Consider the following 25,955-nt stretch of genomic DNA (forward strand, 5'->3'; position numbering starts at 1 on the left):
CAGTCTTATGATCTCTGTCTTAACATTAATGCTGGTTAGTTGTTGTGTCTAAATGGCAAAAGCGTATTAGTGAGGCATGTCTGACCTCCCTTCCCATCATGGCTGATAACTCAGTTTTTAAGGTTTCTGGGGTCCCCTTGGCCAAGAGGGGGTCCATTCAGTTGGCTGTGGTGGGGCTTAGGAGGTTATTTTTAGTTTATATCCCCCTATAACTCCCTTTCTTTAGATGTACAATGGAGAAATGATAGTGAGGATTTAATGAGATAACTCATATGAAATTCTTAAAACAGCGCCCACATGCAGTGTCAGAACTTAGTAAACATTGGTTACTGTCATTGTTAAGACAAATTTGAAAGTTGAATTTCTGACATTTTAAATGTAAAAAATGACTATTTATTTGCATATACTTGATTATGTTACCATTCTACATTTTTAACATTTAAAATACTTTTGGCATTTTATTATAAAAATAAGACATGCTCAATTGTAGTAACTGGGAAATTGCCAATATGTAGAGAAGAAAATAATAATCATCTGTTATCCCCAACTCCCCACTTTTCCCCATAAGAAAAGCTGTTAAATTTTGGTGTTTACAACATTTTTATCTTTGCAATTAAAAAAACGACATAATTTTGGATTCTTGTGTGTTGCTTGTAACTTGTGTATTTATTCAGTAAGTAATATATTTGGGCCTGATGACGGGTTATGGTTGTAAACTTTCATATTAGCATTGGAAAGAATCTCCAGGAGATGTGTGCTCTGAAAGATCAGCAGCTCATTCACCACGTGGATTTGGCTTCTGGGATTCTGCCATCAAGACTAAATTCTGTGGTTATTCAGTCACTCCTCCCCAGCTCCTGCAGCAACAACAAATAACACAGCTTTTTGTCTGGGATGATGGCAGAGGAAATGGGAGATCGTGAGGGGCCTTGGGCAGGCGGAGTGCGTCAGGTGAAGCAGATTGCCAAGCCTGCACGTGTACATGCGTGTGCGCCTGTGATTTTATGGGTGTGTGAGAGTGGAGGGGAGCCAGGAGCGAGCGGAGAGGAGCGGAGATCCTTACGGGACCCCTGAGAGTCAGAGGCCCGAGGGGGCTGGGACTCCTGTCGGGGTCGGGGAAGGATGTCAAACCCGGACCGACATCAGTGTAGGCTGCGCCTGCTGAGAGGCCAGAGCTGCCTCCTTGAGAGTGAAGTTGTTTACGGACCAAAGAAGAGATGTTGGCGGACACATCTCTGCCAGCTGCGAACCCCGAAGGGTCCGAAGAGCCTAGAAAGGTAAGTGGGGATGGGCAGCACCCCCGGGGGGACCTGCGAGGCCCGGGGACGGAAGGGAGCGGGCAGTGCCCGCACTGGGCAGGCGTGAAACCCTCTCGAGAGTTGGCCCGGACGCGCTTCCCGCGTCCCTCCTCTTGAAGGCCCAGTACCCAGGTGGCTCCTCGTTGCGGCGTCACAGAACAGCCGACTAAAGTGATGGATTCCAGGGGCCACCGACAGCGACGTCCAGGTCAGAGCCTGTGGGCAGCCAGGCACGGAACCCGCCCAGGCTCTGTCCAGTCCCCGCCCCCCTCCCTTTCCGAGCAGTGATTGGCCAAGGTGGCCCCTCGTTGCTATGACGGCACCCCAGTGCTGCCACTGGTTCCACCTCGTCCCTTCCGCCCCGCCCCTCTCTATTCCCGGGCGGTGATTGGTCGAGGTGCCCTTCCCGTTGCTATGACAGTACGCAAAGGCTGCCAGTGACTCCTCCCGCGCCGTCCGCCTCGCCAGTCCCAGCTCCCCATCTTCCGGGCCGGGAAGGAGGCGGGGCTAGCCGCGTCTCCATGGCGACGCGGGACGCAGCGGTGGAGGCGGTTGCTACCCACCTGCTAGAGGCGTTACGGCTGGGATCCAGGCTGAGGCGAGACCATGTCGGACCTGGGCTCGGAGGAGTTGGAGGAGGAGGGAGAGAATGATATTGGGGTGAGAGCTCCTGATGAGAAGGGGCTTACCGGGGTGCGCAGCGGCGGGGGAACGTCGAGGTTGGGTTTGGAGAGTGAGGAGGTGCAGAAGCCAGAGGTCTGAGCCACAGCTCCCCAGGAGGCCCCGGCAGGGACGAGGACCACACCAGACACACCTACGTGCATCCTGGAAGCTGATGGTGAAAGGTGAAATGACATCTGGTTACAACATCCCGCCTCGTTCTTCCTCCACCCCCATCCTGCCTCCCATTAAAGGCAAAGATTTCCCAGCAGAAGGCTTTGGAAGTTTCCTCCTCCCTGTGTTAATTCCCATCGAGGCAGTTTTCTTGGATGAGCAGCTCATCCCACGCTGCCATACTACCCTTGAAGAAGTCATTTCTGTAGCTGAGATGTGCTCCCCCGGCATTTAGATGCATGGAGGAAAGTTGCTTCCTGGCAGACTCCAAGAAATGCTGAGGAGGCCCTGGGCTCAAAAGAGGGTTCCTGAAGATATTACCTTATAGGTGTATCCTCACATGTGCTTTCTTCAGTTCCTTCTGAACTGACCCAGGTCTTTGGAGTTATTTCCTGGCTTAGGCAGCAGAGAGGAGAAAGAGCTGCACATCCAGCCTGTGAGCTGGGTTCTGTGTGGGAATATTTCTACCACCCAGAAAGTAGTTCCTCCCTACTCATAGGGTGACCTCTCCATGGCTGACAGGTAGGGAACCTCAGCCGCTATGGTCTGCATGCACAGTACAGAGTTGAGGTACTTTCAGAATTAACTGAAAAATCTAGCCACTCTGCAGTGGTGCTGTCAGTGCCTGCCCAGACCTTTTTGCTAGCTCTGGGTACTCATCTCCCAGCTTCTGCCTGATTTGCTGCTCAGCTACCACTTCTGTGCACTGGAACTACCTGCCCCGTATGGAAAGCCAGAAGTGCCTGAAATGCACATCCAGTCAGACAGCCAGTAACTAGTGCAAGCAGGACAAAGTCTGCAGTGCAATTGATGCCCCTAGAGCGCCTGCCAGATTAGGCCAAGTCTGGGACTTCATCTGCAATGGCATCCTTCCTTAGCTGCCTGCCCTTTCATGTCTTCTTCCCTGCCCTCTTTACTACTTTCTCCCGGGAGAGCACTGAAAAAAAACCAGGCCAGGCGCGGTGGCTCACGCCTGTAATCCTAGCACTCTGGGAGGTCGAGGCGGGTGGATTGCCTGATCTCAGGAGTTCGAGACCAGCCTGGGCAACACGGTGAAACCCTGTGTCTACTAAAATACAAAAAATAAGCTGGGCGTGGTGGCAGGCACCTGTAATCCCAGCTACTTGGGAGGCTGAGGCGGGAGAATGACTTGAACCCGGGAGGCAGAGGTTGCAGTGAGCTGAGATCACGCCACTGCACTCCAGCCTCGGCGGCAGAGCGAGACTCCGTCTCAAAAAAAAAAAAAAAAAAATCGCTTGTTCAGGGTCTGCCTCTAGGTGAGCCCGACCTGTAACACTTGCACAGCAAGCTTTCTAGTTTGTCTCCTCAAATGGCCCCACTGATTTGTAACTTTTTACTGCCTATAATTTTTAGGTTCAGATCACATTTGGGGTCATTTTAAAGGATTTCTCTCTCATTCAGCCACCCCAGCGGCTCAGTATTGGATGTATTGGGAAGCCTCTTGGATGGAAGGAGGGGACTTTTATACATTTTGATGTAAACTAACCCTGAAACAAATCTGTAAGGTCACCAATTTTTACCTTACATTCTAGGCAGGAATTCGTGGGCCAAACAGTGCTAGAAAAGGGAAAGAACTGAACAGATGTTTATTTCTAAAGTCCTCATTGTAGTATGTCAGTACTTGTGTTATAGTAAGTTTATATATATCCAATTCCATTTTTAATTTTAATTTTTAATAAATTTTATTATGTATATTTAAGAAATACAGTGTGATGTTATGAGATACCTGTGTTAAATCATTACTGGATGCTTTCAGCATGTTATTATTTACTACATTCACTCTATACCCATGTATTAGGTGGTCAGGAACGTTTATTTTCTGAAGGATAGGAAAATTGCAAGCTTTGGTTATATTTTTTATTGATTTACTTTTAAGATAGACACATAATTGAGCTGGCATGGTGGCTCATACCTGTAATTCCAGAACTTTGGAAGGCCAAGGTGGGAGGATCGCTTGAGTCCAGGAGTTTGAGACCAGCCAGGGCAATATAATGAGACCTTGTCTCTACAAAAAGAAAAATTAAAAATGAGCTGGGAATGGTGGTGCATGCCTGTAGTCCCAGCTATCAGGAGGCTGAGGTGGGAGGATCACTTGAACCTGGGAGGCAGAGGTTGCAGTGAGCTGAGATTGTGCCACTGCACTCCAGCCTTTGCAACAGAGTGAGGCCCTGTCTCAACAAAAACAAAAACAAACCATCGATAGATATGTAATTATTGCAGCATTGGGTCATGAGTGTTTGAACCTTAAGTCTCTCACTAGGGATTTTAAAACTAAGATAAACTTAATCCACAAGAGAGCCCTGTGTACTCCTCGGTGCCCTCCTACCTGTCCCTTCCATCAGATACTCCTTGCAGGGCAAAGGTCTCTTCAGGCCACACCCCACCGCAGGGATCATTTGAGGGACGAGTTGCTTCTCTCAGGGCATTTGCCTTTGAAATCGTGGATTACTGAAGGAAGCAAACGGGGAGGTATTTGTGTGTGGAACTGTTCTACCTGCAAGTGCTATTTCAAGCATGTTCCTCCTAAAAACACAGCTTAGAGTATCTAGCATTTTTCACAAATTGGTTAACCTTGTTTACAGGGTAAAGGATTATCACAGTGACTGCAAGCTCCTTGCTGGAGGGAGGGAACGAGGCTTCCACCCTGGATGTGTGCTGGGGTGTGGCCTTGGACCAGTGCCTCATCTAGCCCAGGCGTGGTTACCTACCTCAACTGTAAGGTGGAAAAGGTGGGACAATTGAGTATAGTGCCAAGGATTTAGTATAGTGGGATGATTCAAGGGTATGGTATTTATAAAATGCTTAGCATCTGGTTAGTGCATAATGAATGGTAGCTGTCATTGTGTCAATTTTCATTACCCAGGAATATGAGGGGGCTCGGAATGAGGCAGGAGAAAGGCACGGACGCGGGAAGGCGCGGCTACCTAACGGGGACACCTATGAAGGGAGCTACGAATTCGGTAAAAGACACGGCCAGGTCAGAACCGTTGACTTGACTGGATGATTTTCTCTATTTAATGCTCTGTTAGTAAACGCTACATTCAGCAATGACATGAATGATATAATCGATGTGTTTCAGGGGACCTACAAATTTAAAAATGGTGCTCGATATATCGGAGAATACGTTAGAAATAAAAAGCACGGTCAAGGCACTTTTATATATCCAGATGGATCCAGATATGAAGGTAAAATGTTATCACTAAGCAGATTTTCGTGTTGCAGAAGTTTTTCTTTCTTTATGACTGAACTTGTCTGTGAATACTGACATGTATGACAAAGCTGAAAGTGCTCCAGATCAGTCATTCAACGAACAGATTGTGTTACTATATTCACAGGATTGACGCAGAAACATGAAAGCCTTGTAATTAATTAACTCACTAATGAATCTGTAGTGGGAAATCTGTCCCTATGGCCAGCATGTCCATGTTCTGGGAGCAGACAAAAGGGAGGCTGCTGGGTGGATGCAGGCCTCGGAGCTGGCGGACCCACGGCTTCAGCTGCTCTGCACATTCATCTTCCTGGACCTGTCTTTGCATTTTCCATTTCTGACCAACCCCGCGTCTGACGGGTGTGTTATTTCTTTAGGTCGAGTGTTTCCTTACATCAGGGCTTCCTGCTTGGGAGTCGTCCTGCCTTGTTAAACTGACTTTTCCTATCTGTGCCATAATTCCTTACAGTCCAACGTTATGTTTGAGGAGGATTCTTTTTCCTTTATTTCCAAGAGCCTCCCTGCCGCCCCTTGTGCCATTGTCACCTGGTGTGATCACACATTAGTGATATCCCAAACCTGGGAAGGGGAACAGGCAAGGAGCGTGCTGTGAGTCTTCAGAAAGTGTATGCAAAATTCTGTGTTCTGGGTTTTTTATTTTTTCACTAGGAAGAAGGAAATTGTCTAGTTTTCTTCAGATTTCCAGAAAGATCTGTGGCCCTGTCCTTCGACTCTGGTGACAATAGGTGTGACCTTGCCTCAGCTTTCTCATCTGTAGCATGGTGAGGCATCTGTAACCGTGCCTGATCCATAGTGAGCGCTCAGTAACAGGCTAGGACTGTGAGGTACCACGTGTGACAGCATCACGTCTTAGTGAGGAGGACATATTCTTAGAAAGTGCAAGCTATAGTTGCTTGCTTTGCTCCTAGATAAAATAAGAACCAGTAGGTGGTTCTTATTTTAATGGATGTCAATGATGATTCTGTCCAATTCTGAGACCAAGATGGGGGGTGTTAATACCGTCCCTGTTAGACAGAATTTGTTTTGTTTTGTTTCATAAATCCCAGAAGGCTTGCTCTATAAGAAACACCATCTGCTTTTTAAATCAACTTTAAACAATTTAATTTGGGGCTTAATGTAATTCTTTCCAAATCCTTACGCACCTAATCTCATTCTTGTCCCTTTTGATTTTAGTGTAGATATCGATATAATTTGAACAACACACACACACACACACACGAAGATATTTAGAATAAGGGATTTAAGGAATTTTGAATATGAAGGTTAAAAAGGGGTAACTGTTTCTCTGACACCAAATGCATGGATTTTCCATGCTATGTACTTCTCCAGTCTTCTGTGTACACCAACTGAGTTTCCAAGAGGAAACTCCATTTTAACACCACCCAGAGTTAGCATAGACCCCACAGGTTAAGGGCTCGGTTTCCAAGACTGCCCCACTTCAGATGTCAACCTCAAGTTGTGGATCCCTAGGGTACCCACGCTTCTATCTGACTCAGCTACAAATTGGGGGTTCCTACAACACCCTACTCAGGTTTGATATGTGCCATAGTGGCTCATAGGACTCAGGAAAACACTTTACTTAGGTTTACTGGTTTACTGTAAAGGATATTATAAAGAATATGGATGAACAGCCAGATGCAGAGGTACACAGGGCAAGGCCTCGAAGGTTCCCAAGCATAGGAGCTTCTGTCCTTGTGGAGGTGGAATGCACCATCCTCCTGGCTCAGGATACGTTTACCACCCAGAAGCTCATCAAATCTTGCTCAAGAGTTTTTACAGAGCTTAATCTCCAGCCCCTTCCTTCTTCTTTCCCAGAGTTGGTGGGGTGGGGCTGGAGGTTCCAACCTTCTTATCACTTGGTCTTTCTGGTGTTCAGCCCCATCTTGAGGCCATCCTGGGCCTCATTTGCATAAGTTCAGGTGTGGTCAAAACAGTCTCATTTTGAATAACAAAAACATTTCTATCAGTCAGGAAATTTCAAGGGTTTTAGGAGCTCTGTGCTGGGAACCATGAATAAAGACCAATATTTCTTATTATGCCACGCTAACATATAAAACTCATCTGGTAGCAGCTGGGATTTTTGATTCTCCAGATGGCTTTGTATCTTGAAGGGCGCAAGGTATAGCCACTACCCAGACACTTACTCTCTGACAAAAGCTTAAATAAGTATCTAACTTCATTAAGGCAGTAATGGAAACTGAGGTCAGATTGTAACATAGTAAGCCAATACTCTTCCAATCACAAAATCTCAGTTAATGTGTGACTGAGTTATTCATAGCAGTGTATCTTGGCTGGCTGCCATCACAGTGGGCCCGAATGGTTTTGTGTGGGGTAGTGTGTTCAAGGTCAGAACCCTGTGGCATAAAGCCCAGTATCCTACCTGTCTCCCAGATGGTCAGACAAGTCCAATTAGGGAGTCCAGGAACCAGCAGAGGCTACAGTGCTGCAGGAGAGGAGCCGGGAGACAGTCCTGGGTGGCGGGTGACTTGGATACAGGCAGGAAGGCAGAGGTTTTTAGGGGTAGTGGCAGATGAGATGGAGGGGAGGGTTGGTGCCAGATGTTGGGGAGGCCTGGACCCCATGTACTGATTCTGAGGGTTGGGGGTTTAGGGCCAGCTGAGGACTCTGAGGGTAAGGAGGAGAAAGAGCATCGCTGTTTCCTGCTGGCCTTGTTACCTGTCAAACAGAACTCATCAAAACAAAGAAGTTTAATAATGACATTGTGGAGAAACGAGAATGATATGATAACTTGAAGCTGGGTTTTTTGGAAGCTCTCAAATGGCAGGAGCTGGAAAAACGAGCACTTGACTATTGGGATGCTTGTGGAGAAGAGAGCGTGGTGTTAGAATCAGACAGACTCCAATTTTCATTTCCGTCTTGCTACCCACCAGCTGTGGGACCTTGGGCAATGCGTACAGTCTCTCTGCTTTTCAGTTTCTGCATCTGGAAAACCATATTTCAGCTATTACACATACCAAATGCTGTGGCAAGCGCACGGAACCCTGCCCAGGGTCTGACACTGCGTGTTTCCCCATAAGTGTGGGCTCCTTCTCTCCTGTGTTTGACGTACCCAGCAGTGTAGGGAGCCAGCTTGGCAAGACCATGGGCCAGCATGGCACAGCAGTGACCAGCCAGCATTTGAGGTGGGAGGAGCATCTTGGAGAGCTTCTTATTTTAAATTGTTTTCAATCCCAAGTGCTAGACACACTGCTCTACCCGAGAAACACCCAACTCCACACCAACCAACTGACCCACCAACCAGCCAATCAAACAGCCAACCAGTTACCCAACCAGTAAACTGACTAGCCAACCAACCAACCAGCCAACCAACCAATTAACCAATGAACCATCTAACCAACCAACCAGCTAGCCAACCAGCCAACCAACCAACCAACCAGCCAAGCAAACAGCCAACAAATCAACCAACCAGCCAACTGACTAGCCAACCGCCCAGCCAACCAATTAACTACCCAACCAGCCAGTTAACCAACCAACCAACCAACCAACCAACCAACCAACCAACCAATCAGTTAACCAACTAACAAACCAACCAACCGGCCAGCCAACCAACCAGCCAACCAGTTAACCAACCAATCAACCAACCAACCAACCAACCAGTTAACCAATCAACCAACCAACCAACCAACTGTAGGAGTTACTCCTGAAGATAAATATAGTTGGAAAAAACCTCAGTTGACAAGGTCAAGGATGATCAGAAAGTATAGGATTGGGGTAGAAAGACTTTAAAAAAAAAATTAAGTGCAAATTTAAAGCCACGATAATAAAGTTTATAAATGTCATTCACCTCAAAAAAGGAAACTTGACTCATAGCTGTTAGAGATGTGCCTCAGCAGGTGACTTTTCTCTGAATTACCTTCTCCTTTTGTGCAGGGTCCCTGTGGTGGCATTACAAAATGCTGGGCAGAGCCTCTTAACAGGTTTTTTAAGTAGATTGGGACTTTAAAAAATTTTGCTCACAGTCCTCATGGTGCAAAATTTAGTGTCTTTTGCAACATTATTGTTCTGTTTTATTTTTGAAAATTTTCTGCAAAGTATATTTTTTTCTTGCAATGACACCCTGGAGACCCTCTGACATGGCCAAGAGAGGAGGGATACAATAATGTTGTCATGATCTTTTGTTGGGAAGAAACCAAATGATGTACCTGTTTCAGCTGAGGTCTCTGTGCCCCAGGGCTGTGCTGGAACCACCTCACAATAGCTCACAAAAACCCATTCTGTGCATCTCTTCCCAGCGCCATGCATAGCTTGAAATTAGCCACAGTGTGAGTATTTACACCACAGAAACTGGCAAATGCTACAAATCCAGTCACATCACTGCCCCTTAAGATCCAGACAAATCCCTCTAGGTATTTGCACATCCTCGTAGTTACTTTAGGTTCAGGGACCTGAAGTATTTTTTACTGACTTATCTCAATTTGGGGATCTTCATCTCTCTTGTTCATGCTGTTCCTGTCACACATCACATCATGGGGCCTAGTCCTCTTCCTTAATTGTTAGCGGTTGCTACCTTCCCTCTCCCCATGAATTTTTGGTAAGTAAGCCTGCTGTTTTCTGAATGACTACCCACTTTTTGAAGTTGTGCCATGTAGCTTTTTGTGCTGCCTTCCCTGTCCTCGGCTGCTGCTCAGGTGCCAACCTCCCATCCCCAGGCTGGTGCTGGTGCCCTGGGGACATGCACTGTCCTTTGTACAGCTGTTTGTTCATCTCACAAAGTACACAGAACATTGTAGGTGCTGAGTAAATACTGGAATGATTGAGGAAATAAATCTGTAGAAATTCCTTCTGTAGGTAAATTTTGGGGTTATTCACATAAACAAATATTGCTTGAATAATTAGCATTTTCTTAGCCTATTGGGTATTCTTTATCTTCATGTGGAAGTAAGTCCAGTTTTTGTGTAAGCCAGAAGCTTATATAAATTTTGGGAGCCCTCTTTAAGAAAAAGAAAATATAAAATTGGTATGAAAGTGAATTTTCATTTGTAATAATAAATCAAAATGTTAAAAATTTAAAAATACTGCAAACATCACAGAATCTAAGTAGCCTGAGTTTTAATGTCTGACATACTTCTAGAACAGCTTTTCTCTACGTTTTGTTAGCTAATACTCTGAATGCTTCTCCATATGGCAACCATTTTGTAATGTTTTCCATAGAGAGAATAGAAATATAATTCCTTCTTTTCTCTTTGATCAACAAATTGATCAACACTTGCTTTTTTTATTCATAGTCTCAAAACGTATCATTTAGCTTAATGACTTGGTGTAATACGCACGTTTTTAAGAGATGTCACCTTTGGGAGACCTCTATTAAGTTTCTTTCATATGTGAGCTATAAGATTTGAGGACATTTTGAGTTTTCTAGTGCAGGGATTCATACTGTGGTTGACAACAGTAGTTTGCAGTTGTCTGCATCGTGGAGTGGTATTATGAGTTTTATGATATCCTTGCCAATTTCAGTACTTCCTACCAAGCCTCTGAGGACTTAGCAGAAGCCTATATGGAGGTGAGGAGGTGAGGGAAGAGTTCAAGCAGAGGCCTGGGTCAGCCACGGCATGGCACCGGCGGATGGAGCTGCTGTGCAGCTGGGGTTAGGGTGGCACGTTGGAGCCAGATGATTCGGTGGAAGATAGACTGAAATGCTGGCAGGTGGCTGAGGATAGACGAACAAGCCCTAGAGTTGCTGCCGGATCACTAAACATTTGCAAGGTAAATGAAGTGTGGTGTTAGGATCACTGGCAATGGGTCAGACAACCCTGGTTTGTCTCCCTCCTTGTTGCGTCTTCGTGGTGCTTCTGACTAACATGTGAAATGTGCTTGTTAGTACATGCAGGTGGCTGTGGCCCACATCCATATACCCCACTCTACTGTACCCCGTGATCCCCTGACTCAGCCCTCCCTTAGCCCCCTCTCCACCATGGCTCAGCACCCATGCCATCTGGCACAAAAGGAAGAGGGGTGGAGGGACATTCGAGTGGAAACAGACAGCAGCCTTGGTCGGTGCTGTTAAAAGTCTCTCTTCTGCAGGGTTTCCTGAGCAGAAGGGGCCTGTGAGTGCATGTAGTGTACTGCAAGAGCAGTAGGGCCCCGAATGTAGTTTCATTTGCTTCACAACACATCCACCTCTGCCATGGTTAACAATGTGAAGACATGGCACAGGGCATCGATCCCTTCTTCTCACCAGGACTTGCCTTTGTGTTGTTCCTTTCAGGAGAGTGGGCAAATGACCAGAGGCACGGCCATGGTGTATACTACTACATCAATAACGACACCTACACCGGAGAGTGGTTTACTCACCAAAGGTTCGGTTTCTATCTTGAGTCTTATGGGATTTGCTTATGTAGTGAGAACATGATGTCTGCAGATTGTTTACACTTATTAAGGAACAGAATCATAACAAAAGCCCAGTTACCAACTCTGCCAGGCAGGTCCAATCTTCCTATGACTTTGAGGCAAGGATGCCTTTCTGTGCAGGTGTAGACTCAAGTAACTGATACCTGCACCTCAGTTGGGGCAGAGCACATGAGTCTTTCACCCAAGAGCCCCAGGGAGTGGAGGGCACAGAAGAGCCATTGGGGAACCTGAGCCACAGCTCCCACTAGCTCTGCCTCTTCCCTGGAGAAAGCAGCTGACACACAGGAGGCTTGCCTCTGTCCAGCCGACCTGTCCTCTGTGCCTCTGGCAATGTCCTGTGCTTGGGGCACACTGAGCAGGTGGCACCTTCTGACTGGACACAGATACAGAAGCTACATCACTCTTGAGCCTGCATCAGCCTGGGCCCCCCTCAATGTCAATGTCTGTGTTTTAAACCTGGGAGATTTTTCACTGTGCTGGAACAAAACACCATGTTCCCCTTGTCTTAACCAGGCATGGGCAAGGCACCTATTTATACGCAGAGACGGGCAGTAAGTATGTTGGCACCTGGGTGAACGGACAGCAGGAGGGCGCGGCCGAGCTCATTCACCTGAACCACAGGTACCAGGGCAAGTTCTTGAACAAAAATGTAAGTCCATGGGAAGTGACATTTGCCAATACAGTACAAAATAACCCCCTCTGGCAGGCTGTGCGAATGTGTGACTGGAGAATACTAAAAACTCAGAGAAAACTGAGTCCAGCCTCTTCAAATGTGGGGAACAAGACAGCTGTGCCGTTCTCTGAGCCTCTGGTACCCAGGGAGGACAGAATTGGGGGTAGGGAGGGTTTGGCCCATTTCTCTGGGTCTCAGCACAAACTCCCACTGTCTTTCAGCGGGGACCTGTTGCATTGTTATAGAACTCGTGGGGGCATCGGAACCTCTTGTGTATATTCCTTCTCATCGGTAAATCAGATACCAAGTATCTGTTTCCTGCAGTTGAGCGTGGAGGGGTTTGTGTTTTGTTTCTCTGGAAGGGGTGGTGCGCCATCCCTGGGGAGGAAGACCCCAGCTCCCTCCTTGTGCTGCAGGCCAGCCCGCATGCTCCTAGTCGCGCTGGGAATTGAGGCTGCCAAGGGCCTGGCCCTGGGTCTGGAGGCTTGCCAGCTTCCAGCACCCACGGTGGGCCGTTTCTGCTCGGAAGACTCCTGGTGGTTCCTCTTGCCCGTCTTGTGCAGGGAAACCTTGAATAATTCAGAAGCTAATACTCAGGCCGTTGTGGCAGCTCTGATCAGGGGTTGAGCAGAAACTTTCCCTGAAGAGAGAATTTGCGAGCAAATTGGTGGTGTTAGAAGTTGACAGAGGGAATGTTGAGCTGACTTAATGAAGTCTCTTCAGACTCTCTTAGCACCCAGTTTTCATTTATATGTAATTCATGCCCTAACCACAGATGTTACTTTTAGTCTTCATTAAAACAGCACACTCCCCTCAAACCCACACATTGTTTATATAATTCCCAGCACATTTCTGTGGGTCTTTTTGGAGGAGATGGGAAGGTGGTTGAAGAGGAAGGGAATTTGATGAAAATGAATCTGGAAGAATCAATCAGCTTGTCCAGCCTAAACCAGTCTGAAAAACCAGGGTAAAAATGGAGGCTTTGTTTTGCTAGTTAGTAAAAAACTTTAAATTATACAAATAATACACAAGTACATTTCAATTGTAAAGCATTTAAACACTAGGATCCTGCCCCACTGCCCTGGGCCCAATCCCTCCGTGCTATTTCTGTGTGTCAGTAAGTACATCCTAATACAGTCATCTGACACAGAATTATTGTTTGGGGGTTTTAATTACATAATTAGGATCATACTGTACTGGGATACAAAAATATACATAAAGATACATCTTTGTCATTTTGCACATTTGAGACTATTATGTAGGTTAGATAATGGAATTGTGAAACCTTTGAGGACTGGCATTTAAAATCACAATCGGTAGTGCCCGTTTTCCTAAAAAGTGGTGTCAGTTAATACTCTTGCCAATAGAATATGAGTCTCTTTGGCATATATGCTCATCAACATTGGATATTCTCAGTCTCTAATGTTGTTTTGGTTTTTTTCCAATCTTATGGATAAAAAATGTCATCTCATTGTTTTAATGTGTACTGCCCTGATTACTAGTGAGGTCAAACATCTTGTCACCCGTTTATTGCTGGTTTGTATGTCTTCCTCAGAAAATTCCCTGTACATGTCCTTGCGGACAAGTTATCAGTACTACAAAGCTTCAATAATTAAAACAGTGTGATACAAGGATGCACACACACACACACACACACCGATGAAGCAAATTAGAAAGTCTAGAGACAGGTTCCAGTACATAAAATAATTTCACACACAATAAGGATGTCAAATTAATAAGGGGATGATGGGAGGAGTCAAGACATAGTGCTAGGAACACTTGATAATTATTTGGGAGGAAAACAATAGTTTTGCCTTCACACAGATGAAGATACTTTCCAGAAGAAGTAAAGACTTAAATGTACCCTAGGAAATATAGAAAAAAATGTCGATGAATATTAACGTTGAAATGAGGAAAGAGAACTTTCTAAACAGAAATAGAAAGGAAAAACCAGTAAGTTTAGCTTTATAAAAATAACTTCTTATAGATTAGAAAATGCTGTAAAAAAAATCTAAGAGATGACTGTCAAATGGGGAGAGAATATTTGCAACATTTAATATATAAAGTGTCTTATCAATCAATGTGATTTAAATGGCTAAAAATCTTGAAAAAAACCAGGCTTACTAACAACTGAAATGAAGTGAATTAAAATTGTGAGACCCCGTTGTTTTATATGAAAACACATGCAAAAATAGAAAATTTTTACACTCCTAAAATCAAGAGTTTGAGGATCTGGGACTCTTAAGTGCAGTTGTGGGAATGAAGTGATCAGAGCCTCATCTAATCAAAATACATGTATGCTTTTGTCCAGAAATTCTGAGAATTTAAGAACAGTATCAAAAGCGTACATAAAGTTTTAACTCAGAGTACATTTACTGGAGCGTTCTTTGTAAAAAAAAAAAAAAAAAAAAATCAGTATCCCAAATACCAACAATAGTAACTGAGTAAAATAGGTTACAATCCATAGATGAAATAAAATACCAGGTGGCAACTGGTGTTAGGAAAGAATATTTGTAAATATGAGAAGTAGTTCATGCCATATTTCTCAGTAAAATGGAGTGTGAGTTGGCATGTACAATTATGATCAGATTTTTATTCAACAATGTACACTAGAAGCAAAGTTTCAAAGAATGCATCAACATATTAATAGTAGTTCCATCTCTAGCTAGTTTGCCTATGGATACTGACTCACTGAGGTTTTCTGAAAATGAATACGGCACTTTTATAAAAAAGTAAAATGTGGTTAAAGTTTTCAAAAGTAAACAAAACAGGGCACATACTTCCCAATTCCATTAGCCATGAGTTCATAAAAGCATTCTTTAATCCATGTTAGACTTTACCCAATTTTGTGATTTGAGGTGGGTATTGTGGTGGTGACATTTGTATTTTGTATTTTCTGCTGGGTGTTGACATTTAAGAATGGTTTCTCTTTGCTCGCAGCCTGTTGGCCCTGGAAAGTATATATTTGATGTCGGGTGTGAACAACATGGTGAATATCGTTTAACAGATATGGTAAGTTGCAAACCATGTATGGGGTTTTTACATTAACAGGCAAGTAGCTGCTCAAAACTATTGATCCTACAAGGTTGGAGGTGATTTGCCTAAAAGTTCTGCCAACTCTTAGGAACTTTCCCATTTCCATTTTCCTTGGTTGCATGTGTTAGTACAGAACTAAATTGCCAGAAGCAAACAATATCATTCCCCAGTTATTGCAGAACTCTAGACTTTGTTGATAGATACCGCTTTTGTCAATAGAAACTAATCCTGGCTAGGCACAATGGCTCACGCCTGTAATCCCAGCACTTTGGGAGGCCGAAGTGGGTGGATTGCTTGAGGTCAGGAGTTCGAGACCAGACTGGCCAACATGATGAAACCCTGTCTCCACTAAAAATACAAAAATTAGCTGGGCATAGTGGTGCATGCCTGTAATCCCAGCTACTCAGGAAGCTGAGGCAGGAGAATCGCTTGAACCTGGGCGGCGGAGTTTGCAGTGAGTCAAGATCACGCCACTGCATTCCAGTCTGGGTGACAGAGTGAGACTCTGTCTCAGAAAGAAACAACAAACAACAAACAAAAAACTAACCCTGAGTGGGAGGGTTCTAAACAGCGTTAGGTCCCAGAAGTGACAACTGAATCTGTAAGTGATGTTGCCACAGTTTGTCCAATGGCTGTCAGCTTGTCCGGTGTGCGGCATGCTCCTCTGAACGTGCCATTGGTAAGTCTTTCTCTCTCTTTTTCCTTTCCAATATCTAACATTACTATTAACACTACATTGGCATTCCCTGGTCGATAGTAAAGCTAGTCAGCTAATATTGCCGTTACAAGGCATCGAGATATGTATATGTGTGTTGAGGTGGGAGTATCTGTGTCCCTATTCCTCTCATTATTAATGTCTGACCAATCCCTGTAGATAATTAGCAATTCAGTAACATTTCCTGACCCTGGTACTGGTTTTGATCCTTTTGACTTATTTCTTTAGCTGAGGTCATTCTCATGGTAAGAAGTTTTGAGTTTTAAGGAGGAGCGTGAACCTGGCAGACACACGCGTGGAATCATGCTTTTGTTTGCTTTTTGGTCTCCGAAGTTTTCGAGGCGTCCCTTCCTAGTGAGTTAAGACTATATTATTGTACACAAAGTCTCCCATATCTGCATACTTTCTTTCTGAAGAAAGCCAGGGAACGGATTATTGGGTCCCCCATCACATCAGTGCCCTTTCGACCTGGGTTAGTCCTTTTCGTGCTGCTATAAAGGAATTCCTGAAGCTAGGTACATTATAAAGAAGAGAGGTTTACTTGGTTTACAGTTCTGCAGGCCATACAAGAAGCATGGCACCACCAACTGCCTGGCCTCTGGTGAGGTCTCAGGAAGCTCCCACTCATGATGGAAGGTGAAGGGGAGCTGGCACCACAGCTCAAAAGAGGAGGAAAAGAGAGGGGAGGAGGTGCCGGGAATTTTTTTTTTTTTTTTTTAACAACCAGTTCTCGTGTGAACTAGTAGAGCAAGAACTCACTCATTGCCACAGGGAGGGCACCAAACCATTTATGAGGGATTCGCCCCCTTGACTCAAACACCTCCCACCAGGCCCCACCTCCAACCCTGCGGGTCACATTTCAACATGGGAATTGAAGGGGACAGACACCCAAACTATGCCGCCACCTGAGCCGAGTCATCTTGTTTTGTTTTCTCATTGCTGTGTCCCTCTTCAACCCCTTGGCATCACCCAGAGGCCCTGCTTTAAACCACTCCTCGTCACCTTGGGGTTGGCTGTGAGGCTGGGGAAAGCCACTCTTGGTCACAGGAGATAGACGGCACCCTGCGGGGAGCTTGGAAGGCTGCAGGAGATCCTGTGCACGAGGGTCTGTCCTGCACCTGCTCCGTGCCGTCCACTGCTGTCTCTACCTAGTGCTCCATCCTTTCACCCCAAGGGCCCTGGCCTGGAATCCTCAGTCTAAACTCATCACCAGGTTTTCAATGCAGTGCTCTCCACAGTTTTTTTTTTTTTTTTTGTCGTTACATGGAGTTTTGCTCTTGTTGCCCAGGCTAGAGTGCAATGGCGCCATCTCGGCTCACCGCAAACTCCACCTCCCAGGTTCAAGCGATTCTCCTGCCTTGGCGCCCCACCCCCACGTGGAGTAGCTGGGATTACAGGCATGTGCCACCACGCCCAGCTAATTTTGAATTTTTAGTAGAGACGGGGTTTCTCCATATTGGTCAGGCTGGTCTCAAACTGTCAACCTCAAATGATCCGCCTGCCTCAGCCTCCGAAAGTGGTGGGATTACAGGCATGAGCCACTGTGCCCAGCCCTCCAGACAGTTTTATAAATTTTTCTCGTTTTTCTTCCTGGAGTCTGTTAGATTCTAAAACCGAAGGGAGTCTTTGAATCTTTACCCCTTAACCTCCCATGATCAAGTGACTGTCCATGCTCCGTTGCTGCCTCCCGAGTGGCCAGAGTTTGGACATCCCCAGGGCACTCTCGGCCCTGACCTCAGACACCCTCTTTTCCTGATTCCTGCTCCTGCGATGTTCTACTTTCTGCACATCACTCTGGCCACGGTTATTTAGTTTCCCAAAACAGCCCGTGGCTGCTCATGGTTCGCCTTCTTGGCTGTGACCAGAATTCTGTGTGGCCTCACAGTGCCCTGTCTTCTTTGCTGCTGCTTCTCCTGCTTTGCTCCAGCTAAAAGGACCCACTGGCTAGAGGCAGGTCCCTAGCAAACCAGAAAATGAAATGGCCAAAATGCTTGGTTTTGTTGCTAAGTATGAGGCCCTACCTCCTCTGAGCATGGATTCTTCATGCACCACAGGGTGCTCTAGTCTGGGTGGAAGGCAGCTTCCTATAAGTCATCTGCATCTTACAAAACATAGAGGAATTTGACATACTGTCCTCCCCCGAGGTTCCACTCCGTTTATGTGTGTGTGTGTGTAACCTCTTACACACATAGTCAGAAGCTTAAGAAAGACAGTCGGCTTTAGGATTCAATTGTGACAGGGATGTATTTAGTATTTTGCTGGGATTTCCATGGGGTTGGACACCTCTCACCTGTTCCCTGAAGGAACCTGTTGGTTAAATGGATATATCGTCAGCACTGGTAACAACTGTTTAGGTTTACTGGTGATTGAGACAAGTTTTTAAATTTGTGCAGTGATAAAAATAAAGCCTATCTTATTAAGTGCTTTGCAGCTTTTAGACTCTACTGGAAAAAGTTCCTAGAAGTCAGTATTTCAGGACGATGAGAGGAAAGTAGAAAGAGCATCAGTAACATCTAAGGGAGAATTACTGATATAAGCCCCAAGCCCTGTTGCTGTTTAGGAAAAACCACCCTTGAAATAATACAGCAGCAACCTGAGGGCTTTGTCGAAGGCCACCCACTGTGCTGTGGGGGTGGATTAGGATGCTGGTGGAACAGAAGAGCCTCCGTGTTCTCTTTCCCTGGTAAGGGGAACGTACACCCTCTAGAGCAGGGGTTGCCAAGCTGCAGCCCGTGGCTCACACCCTGTTTCTTTTTATTTTTATTTATTTATTTATTTTGAGACGGAGTCTCGCTTTGTCGCCCAGGCTGGAGTGCAGTGGTGAGATCTCGGCTCACTGCAAGCTCCACCTCCCGGGTTCCCGCCATTCTCCTGCCTCAGCCTCCAAGTAGCTGGGACTACAGGTGCCCGCCACCATGCCCGGCTAATTTTTTGTATTTTTAGTACAGAACGGGGTTTCACCATGTTAGCCAGGACGGTCTCAATCTCCTGACCTCGTGATCCACCCGCCTCGGCCTCCCAAAGTGCTGGGATTACAGGCGTGAGCCACCACGCCTGGCCTGTTTCTTTTTGAATTATGGGTTTATATGTACATTTATAGAGTTTGAAATTTGCCATTTTAAAGCATGCTTTCAGTGGCATTCAGTACATTCAGTGTTGTGAGAACGATGCCTTTCTGGAACTTGTCCGTTATCCCAGACAGAAACTCCGTACCTCTTAAGCAACAACTCCCCATTCGACCTCGCCCAGTCTCTGATAGCCTTTAATCTACTTTCTTTCTCTATGCATTTGCCTATTCTAGATGTTGCATATAAATGAATTCATTCCGTATTTGTCCTTTTGTGTCTGGCTTCTTTTATTTAGCATGACGTTTTCAAGGTTCTTGCTTATCCATTCATCTATTGATGGACAATTGAGTTGCTTCCACATTTTAACGATTATGAATAATGCTGCAGTGAACATTGGTATACAAACATCTGTTCGAATCTCTGTTTTCAGTTCCTTTGGTTATATACCGAGGAGTGGAATCGCTGGGTCATAGGGTGATGCTGTTTCACTTTTTGAAGAACTGCCAAATGTTTTCTACAGTAGCGGCAGCATTTTACATTCCCACCAGCAATGTAAGAGGGTTCCACCTCTTGGTTTTATACATGAAGTTGAGTGTGGTCCCCAAACTAGCGCTGTCAGCTTCACCTGGGAATCTGTTAGGAATGCAGCTTATTGGACGCTATCCCAGACCTGCTGCATCTGAAACTCTGGGGGTGGGGCTAGCAATCTGTCTTTTAGTGCTTTCTGGGTGATCCTGATCTAAGCCAAGTTTGAGGACCCTGTCCTGCAGCACTGGTGTCAGCCTTCCAGTGGCCACACTGGAACACTCTGAGACCAAAATAGACAGTAATTGATGTCCCAGTGACTCAGTGGAAGAGGCAGGTGTCTGCCCCTCTCTGTCATCGGTATTATCACCTGTGTGGCAGCGAAGTGTTCCACAGTCATAGTGCTGATGCTCCGATCTTTGGAATTTTGTGATAGTCATAAAACTGAGAAGGAGGCAAATATGCTTGGCAAAATTGGCACATGTTGGCTGCTTACCATTGTCGGAATTGCACATTTTTTTACTACAAAGTATTCCCCATTCAGACTTGATGAACTCTCATTCTGCTTTCCTTGAATTTTATTTTTCCCCATTGACACTAGCGCTTTCATGTTTATGCAAATCCATATCATATGGACATCTTAGGAACTTCTTAGGCCGAAGCCTAAAACATATGAATGTTTCTTTTATTATTTATATAAAGAATAATACAAATAATTGTGTTTCTACTAAGCTCAATAGACCTACAATTATATAATATAAGAATTTTTTATATTAGAATTGGAAAATGTGGCCAAACAATTGAAAAGACCACTTAATCCTGGCCACTCAGTTCTGGCCACGTAGTCCTGGCCATGTCTTAGCTATTGCAGGCGACTGTGACATGCTCATCTGAAAGCCTTTCATGGTGCCCATTATAAAGCTTGCCGGCCCAGCATTGCTCTGGAGACCTTATTTCTCACCCTGGCTCTTTCGAGATCCGTTCTCAACCCTGAGATTATACCACGGATAGTCGGCAACTGGTCTGATTCCTGAGTGACATCCTAAAAAGGCTGAAACACAAGCCAAAACCTGTCTTTCAAAACCTGTCCTTCCTCCCTCACTTTTAATATTCCAGACCAAGATGACACAAATGTTGGTAAATGTACATTTTTGCACTTAAAATAGGAAAGAGGAGAAGAGGAAGAGGAGGAAGAATTAGTAACTGTTGTTCCAAAATGGAAAGCTACCAAAATCACGGAATTAGCCCTGTGGACACCAGCCCTCCCCAAGGAGCCGACCTCTACGGATGGACCTGGCCAAGAGGATCCAGGAGCTGAGAGTGTGGGGCACCCCCGGGCTGTGGGGTGGAGGGTGTGAGGTGCCTTTAGGCTGTGGGAGTTGTGAACATCCTGTTTTCAGGCCAGCTGTAGTTGGACTCTCTGAAAGTCAGATGCTGGGTCAGTTGAGTGTGCGGGATGTTATTAGGGAGAGCCTTTGGGATTGGAGGACACTCCTGGGGAGCGGAGGGGAGAGGAAAGAAGCAGGGTTGATTGGACAGAGGCAGAGGCGTGGCCTCCACAACCTTGCTTCATTCCGTGGGGAGTACTGTGGCGTCCTGGGGACCTTTATGCCCTCACCTAGGTCAGCGAGTGAATGTGGGTGTGACCCCGGGCTGGCACTGACAGCAGCTGGGGGGACAGTCCTTCCCTGAAGAAGGGTCCGCATGGTGCCTCCATGTCCAACCCAGTGGTCTTCCTGAAAGTCCTTAGTGTGCTGGGGAAAGTTGAAGGTGGCTATGCCGGGTGAGGTCCCTTCTGCGACAAGCGGAGGAAAGCCAACTCTGACTGGCTCCGTGAAAGAATGCTCATGCTGCTAAGAATTTCTTGGCTCTCGTGACTGGGAAGCTCAGGGACAGCCCACAGCATGGCCGGGCAGCCTCTGCCCTCTGTCCCAGCTCACCTCTGTGCTGGCTCCTCTGGCTGGCACTCTCAGGAACCCCAGGAGACTTCTCTTTCTCAATAGTCTCATCAACACCCTCAGGAATGAAAGTTATCAGACTACCTGCTCCCATCCCTGAGCCACTGACTGCAGTGGGGCCTGGGCTGCTCCCCCGGCCAAGCCTGGGCTTGGCTGGGTGAATGTTGAGATGGGGAACACGAGGCGCTGCCAGTGGGAGGGGGAGAGTGGGGGCACATCAGCCCAGGGGACAGCTGCCCTGCACAGGTCTGCAGGCTTCATTGTTCCCAGGAACTCAGGCTTCTGACCTGTGCTTTATCTCAGGTACAGAAGAACCCGGGGAGGAGGCCCAGGCTCTGCTGGAGGGCTTCGAGGGTGAGACGGACATGAGGCCTGGAGAGGAAGACGCAGACGTCCTCCGGGAGGACAGCCGGGAGTATGACCGGGAGGAGTTCCGCTATGACATGGACGAGGGTGAGGTCCCTGCGCAGGGAAGTGGGGCGAGGGCCTCCCCACAGGGGCCATGAACGGTGGGATTCCCCTTCCCTCCACCAAGGTCTGCCTTCAGCTGGGCCCCAGGGACTTGGGGAAGGCTTAGGGGGCCCCCTGTGAGCCCTCACTAGAGCCATCGCAAAACATTACTCCCTGACACCCTCCTGCAAGCTAGGCTGCAGTGGGAATGGCCTGGGTGTGCGGCGGTGCCCATGCTCTTTGTCACAGGAGGACCGCCACCAGGCTGGAGAGCCCCATCACTAGGCTGGAGAGCCCCGTCAGACATGCAGAGCCTGGCTTTCTTTTCTTGCATGATTTTTTTCTTTTTTTTTTGAGACGGAGTCTCGCTCTGTCACCCAGGCTGGAGTACAGTGGTGCGATCTTGGCTCACTGCAACCTCCACCTCCCTGGTTCAAGCAATTCCCCTGCCTCAGCCTTCCAAGTAGCTGGGATTACAGGTGCATGCCACCATGCCCGGCCAATTTTTTTGTATTTTTAGTAGAGACAGGATTTCACTGTGTTGGACAGACTGATCTCAAACTCCTGACCTCATGCAGTACGCCCACCTTGGCCTCCCAAAGTGCTGGGATTTGCATGATTTTTAGCAGGGCTGACTCACGGGAGTGTGGTTTAAGATGAGTAGTGCTGGGAACTAGCTCTTTTTAAATGGGTTTGGATGTAAGATTAATCTAGAAACTTCTGCCTCTGCCAGCTCATAGGGCAGGGATCTGACCTCAGTTCTGACGGACTGAAGCTTCGGGTTCCTGGAATCTTTAAACATCTTTCCCCAGGTGCTTGTGGGCACTTGCAGAAAGCCCGGAGAGAGGATTCCCTTCCCTTAACACACTTTTCACATCTGACTGAAAGAGGGTGTCATGGTTGTGAGGGAAAGGGCTATCTGGGAACAGTGTGGGCATGGTGGCCTCGGGCACAGGGTCTGCAGTCCCATTCCACTTAGTTTGTCTCTGTTGTAAATTAAGAATATACTTCCCATTCCTTTGAAAATAATACCTGAAATAATGAAATCACATGAAGTGTTTTCTCTTAGATGCTTGAAGCACGCATAGACTTTCGCGATCGGTAATTGCCCTGAGTGCTGTAGCGATGCACTCAGTGAGGCAGTGCTGAGGTGCAACCTGGGGTCAGGTGGAAACCTGGCTTTGCAAGTGAGCATGGTCTCTGCTTCTCTGACTTGCACAGGGTGGACAGAGTGAGCCCTGGTGGGTAGGGGGTCCACAGGATTCTGTTAGGACTGCGCGGCTAGAGTATGCACGGTATCAGAGCAGCATCCAGCTGTGCCCACAGATGTCCGTCCTGAGCCACCGTGGAGCACAGCTGGAGGGGGAGACACTGGGTTTGACAGGCAGTGTGGAAGTGAGGGGCTGGCCTCTCACCCTTCAATACCTAATGGGAAGCTGGAATAAAGGAATCAGTGAGTTCCCTGCAGTGACAGGGATGTGTTACCATCTACCCAGGAGAGGTAATGACTCACCTGGGGCAGGACCAGGATACTCTGGGTTAGCTGGGAGGGAGGTGGCAAGGAATGGGTGAAACCAGGAAGGAAATTCCAGGCAGAGAGCAGAGTCTGACAGCAGAAGAGTGTGGGGGTAGGGAGGTGGCCCCTTTCCCTTGGAACCAGGTAGCCTTTGAACCTGATGCTGAGCCCAGTGGACGGGACCTCTGGGGGCTGTAAGGATTGCCTGTATCAGGCTTGCTTTCTGAGCTTCTCTGGGGCAATGAGGATGGGTACCTTGGAGCCAGGCAAGGCAGGAGGCCCCAGAAACTTTGGTGGAGGAGATAATGGAGGGCATGGAGCAGGCGGAATCCTGAAAACCAGACTGGGAGAGGTGGGACCCGGTGGATGATGCCCAGTACCAGCGGGCGTCTGAGACTGTGGGTTCATGCACCGCCTTGGACAGAGGGAACACCCCCTTAACTCAGTGGTTTTGGGGGCTCCAGGGGACATTTGCAATGTCTGGAGACTTGGGAGGATGGTGAGGGAGGTGCTGCTGGCATCTTCCTGGGTGGAGGCCGGGGACGGTGCTGAATAGCCTGCAGGGCACAGGACAGCCCCCAGCAAAGGGTCACCTAGGCTACAGTGTCAGGAGGGCCCTAAGTGAAAAGGGAGTAATACAAAATAGGCTTAGTTGGCAGAACATTTATCAAAATAATCCAAGTTCAACATGTATTTATCATGAATCCCACATTACATTAGAGACTTACGCTACTAATTTCTTCTTTAATATACCCAACAGTGAAAGTTATAGAGTTTAATTAATAATAAAAAATAACTCCACCTTTCACAAAACACTTAAATGTAGCATCTTATAAGAATGTGGCAAATTTCTGCTTTATTTTTTGAGATGGTGTCTTGTTCTGTTGCCCAGGCTGGAGTGCAATGGCGCGATCTCAGCTCACTGAAACTTCTGCCATCAGGTTCAAGTGATTCTCTTGCCTCAGCCTCCCAAGTAGCTGGGTTTACAGGCATGTGCCACCACGCCCAGCTAATTTTTGTATTTTTAGTAGAGACGAGGTTTCACCATGTTGGCCGAGCTGGTCTTGAACTCCTGACCTCAAGTGATCCGCCTGTCTTGGCCTCCCAAAGTGCTGGGATTACAGGCGTGAGCTGCTGTGCCCAGCCTGCTTTTCTTTTAATTAACAGCCAAGCAATTACATGTTTTATCCACAAAGCTGGCTATTTTGTACAGGTGTGCAGGCATAAGAGGATTACTGATGTTACTGAGGATAGTCTTGTCTTAGCATTTACTTTGAGTATGTATTTTACTTATTTTATTTCTGGTACCAAAAGAAAAAACTGTTGAAATGCGTATGAGATAAAATTTAACATTCCATTTTTGACTGATGAATGCTTAATAGTTATAATAAATTTTTTTGGCAAAAGATCTGTTAGTGAATAAAGACTTTAAAAAATAGAACAAAGTAAATATGTGATATACTCATGTTTCTCTTTTCTTTTCAGGAAACATTAATTCTGAAGAAGAAGAAACTAGACAGTCAGACCTCCAGGACTAAGATGAAGTAAGCTGAGAGGAAACTGTATCATAAGAATGCTTCTGTTATTAGCTGGGCGCGGTGCTGCGTACATGTAGTCCCAGCAATTCGGGAGGCTGAGGCAGGAGGATTACTTGAGTCCAGAAAGTTGCAGCTGCCATGAGCCGAGACCCTCGCCACTACACTCCAGCCCGCGTGACAGAGCGAGATCCTGTCTCAATAAATGAACAAAAACAAAATGCTTCTGTCAGTTAACAATCTTTATTAGAGGATTTTTAGTCTTTCTTTTTCAGCTGTGTGTTAAGTTGGTTTACAATAGCAAATAAACCTCTTTATTATCCTTTCTTTCTGAACTAGCCTCTGCTTCAAGTTTTGTCAACTGAAGGTTACCAGGTGGTTTTGCCACGGCTTTTCAGTGGTGTCTTCTCCTTGGATAGAGAAAACTGTAACTCTGCGGGAGACGATGAATGGAAGTTTGGCTTCTGGCTGAGCTGGGAGAGTAATTCTGTACCCAAACCTGTCTCTCAGATTTCCCACAAGGGAGGTAGGAAGCACTTAGAACACGAGGATTGCCATGTGCAACGCTCCTCAAATGCAGTGTGATGGGTACATGGCTGGCTTGGGTAGGAGATCACCCGCTGCCCTACAGGGCTTCCTCCCACTCCTTCCGCTCTCCGTGTGGAGCCCAGGCCACTGTGGAGGCCCTGAAGGTGACTGGGGAGAAGGGCCACCCGCAGGCCAGGCTT

At 46.6% G+C, this 25,955-nt stretch overlaps 1 protein-coding gene across 2 annotated transcripts; it reads left to right on the top strand.

The window, feature by feature from the left end:
* Positions 1–1,736: 1,736 nt before the first annotated feature.
* Positions 1,737–25,562, top strand: RSPH1 (radial spoke head component 1). Of its 2 annotated transcripts, XM_023192125.1 has the most exons (9): positions 1,737–1,958; positions 5,017–5,130; positions 5,233–5,338; positions 11,609–11,699; positions 12,265–12,400; positions 15,365–15,436; positions 20,935–21,088; positions 22,030–22,179; positions 25,178–25,562. In XM_023192125.1, the coding sequence occupies exons 1-9, from the start codon at positions 1,905–1,907 to the stop codon at positions 25,228–25,230; spliced, it is 930 nt and encodes a 309-aa protein (XP_023047893.1). In that variant the 5' UTR covers positions 1,737–1,904; the 3' UTR covers positions 25,231–25,562. The 2 variants fall into 2 exon arrangements, with proteins under 2 accessions (XP_023047893.1, XP_023047899.1); XM_023192131.2 differs by lacking the exon at positions 5,017–5,130 and having other exon boundaries at positions 1,867–1,958.
* The last annotated feature ends 393 nt before the right edge of the window (positions 25,563–25,955 follow it).

Source organism: Piliocolobus tephrosceles, chromosome 19 (genome assembly GCF_002776525.5).
Source record: "Piliocolobus tephrosceles isolate RC106 chromosome 19, ASM277652v3, whole genome shotgun sequence".
In the NCBI taxonomy this organism is placed as follows: Eukaryota; Metazoa; Chordata; class Mammalia; order Primates; family Cercopithecidae; genus Piliocolobus; species Piliocolobus tephrosceles.

Bases quoted from the DNA above. Each gene is read 5' to 3' on its own strand.
- RSPH1 (XM_023192125.1), top strand. From the start codon at position 1,905: ATGTCGGACCTGGGCTCGGAGGAGTTGGAGGAGGAGGGAGAGAATGAT. The intron at 11,700-12,264 runs GTTCGGTTTCTA...TGTCTTAACCAG, and splicing joins GAGTGGTTTACTCACCAAAG to GCATGGGCAAGGCACCTATT. The intron at 21,089-22,029 runs GTGTGGGGCACC...GCTTTATCTCAG, and splicing joins AGAGGATCCAGGAGCTGAGA to GTACAGAAGAACCCGGGGAG.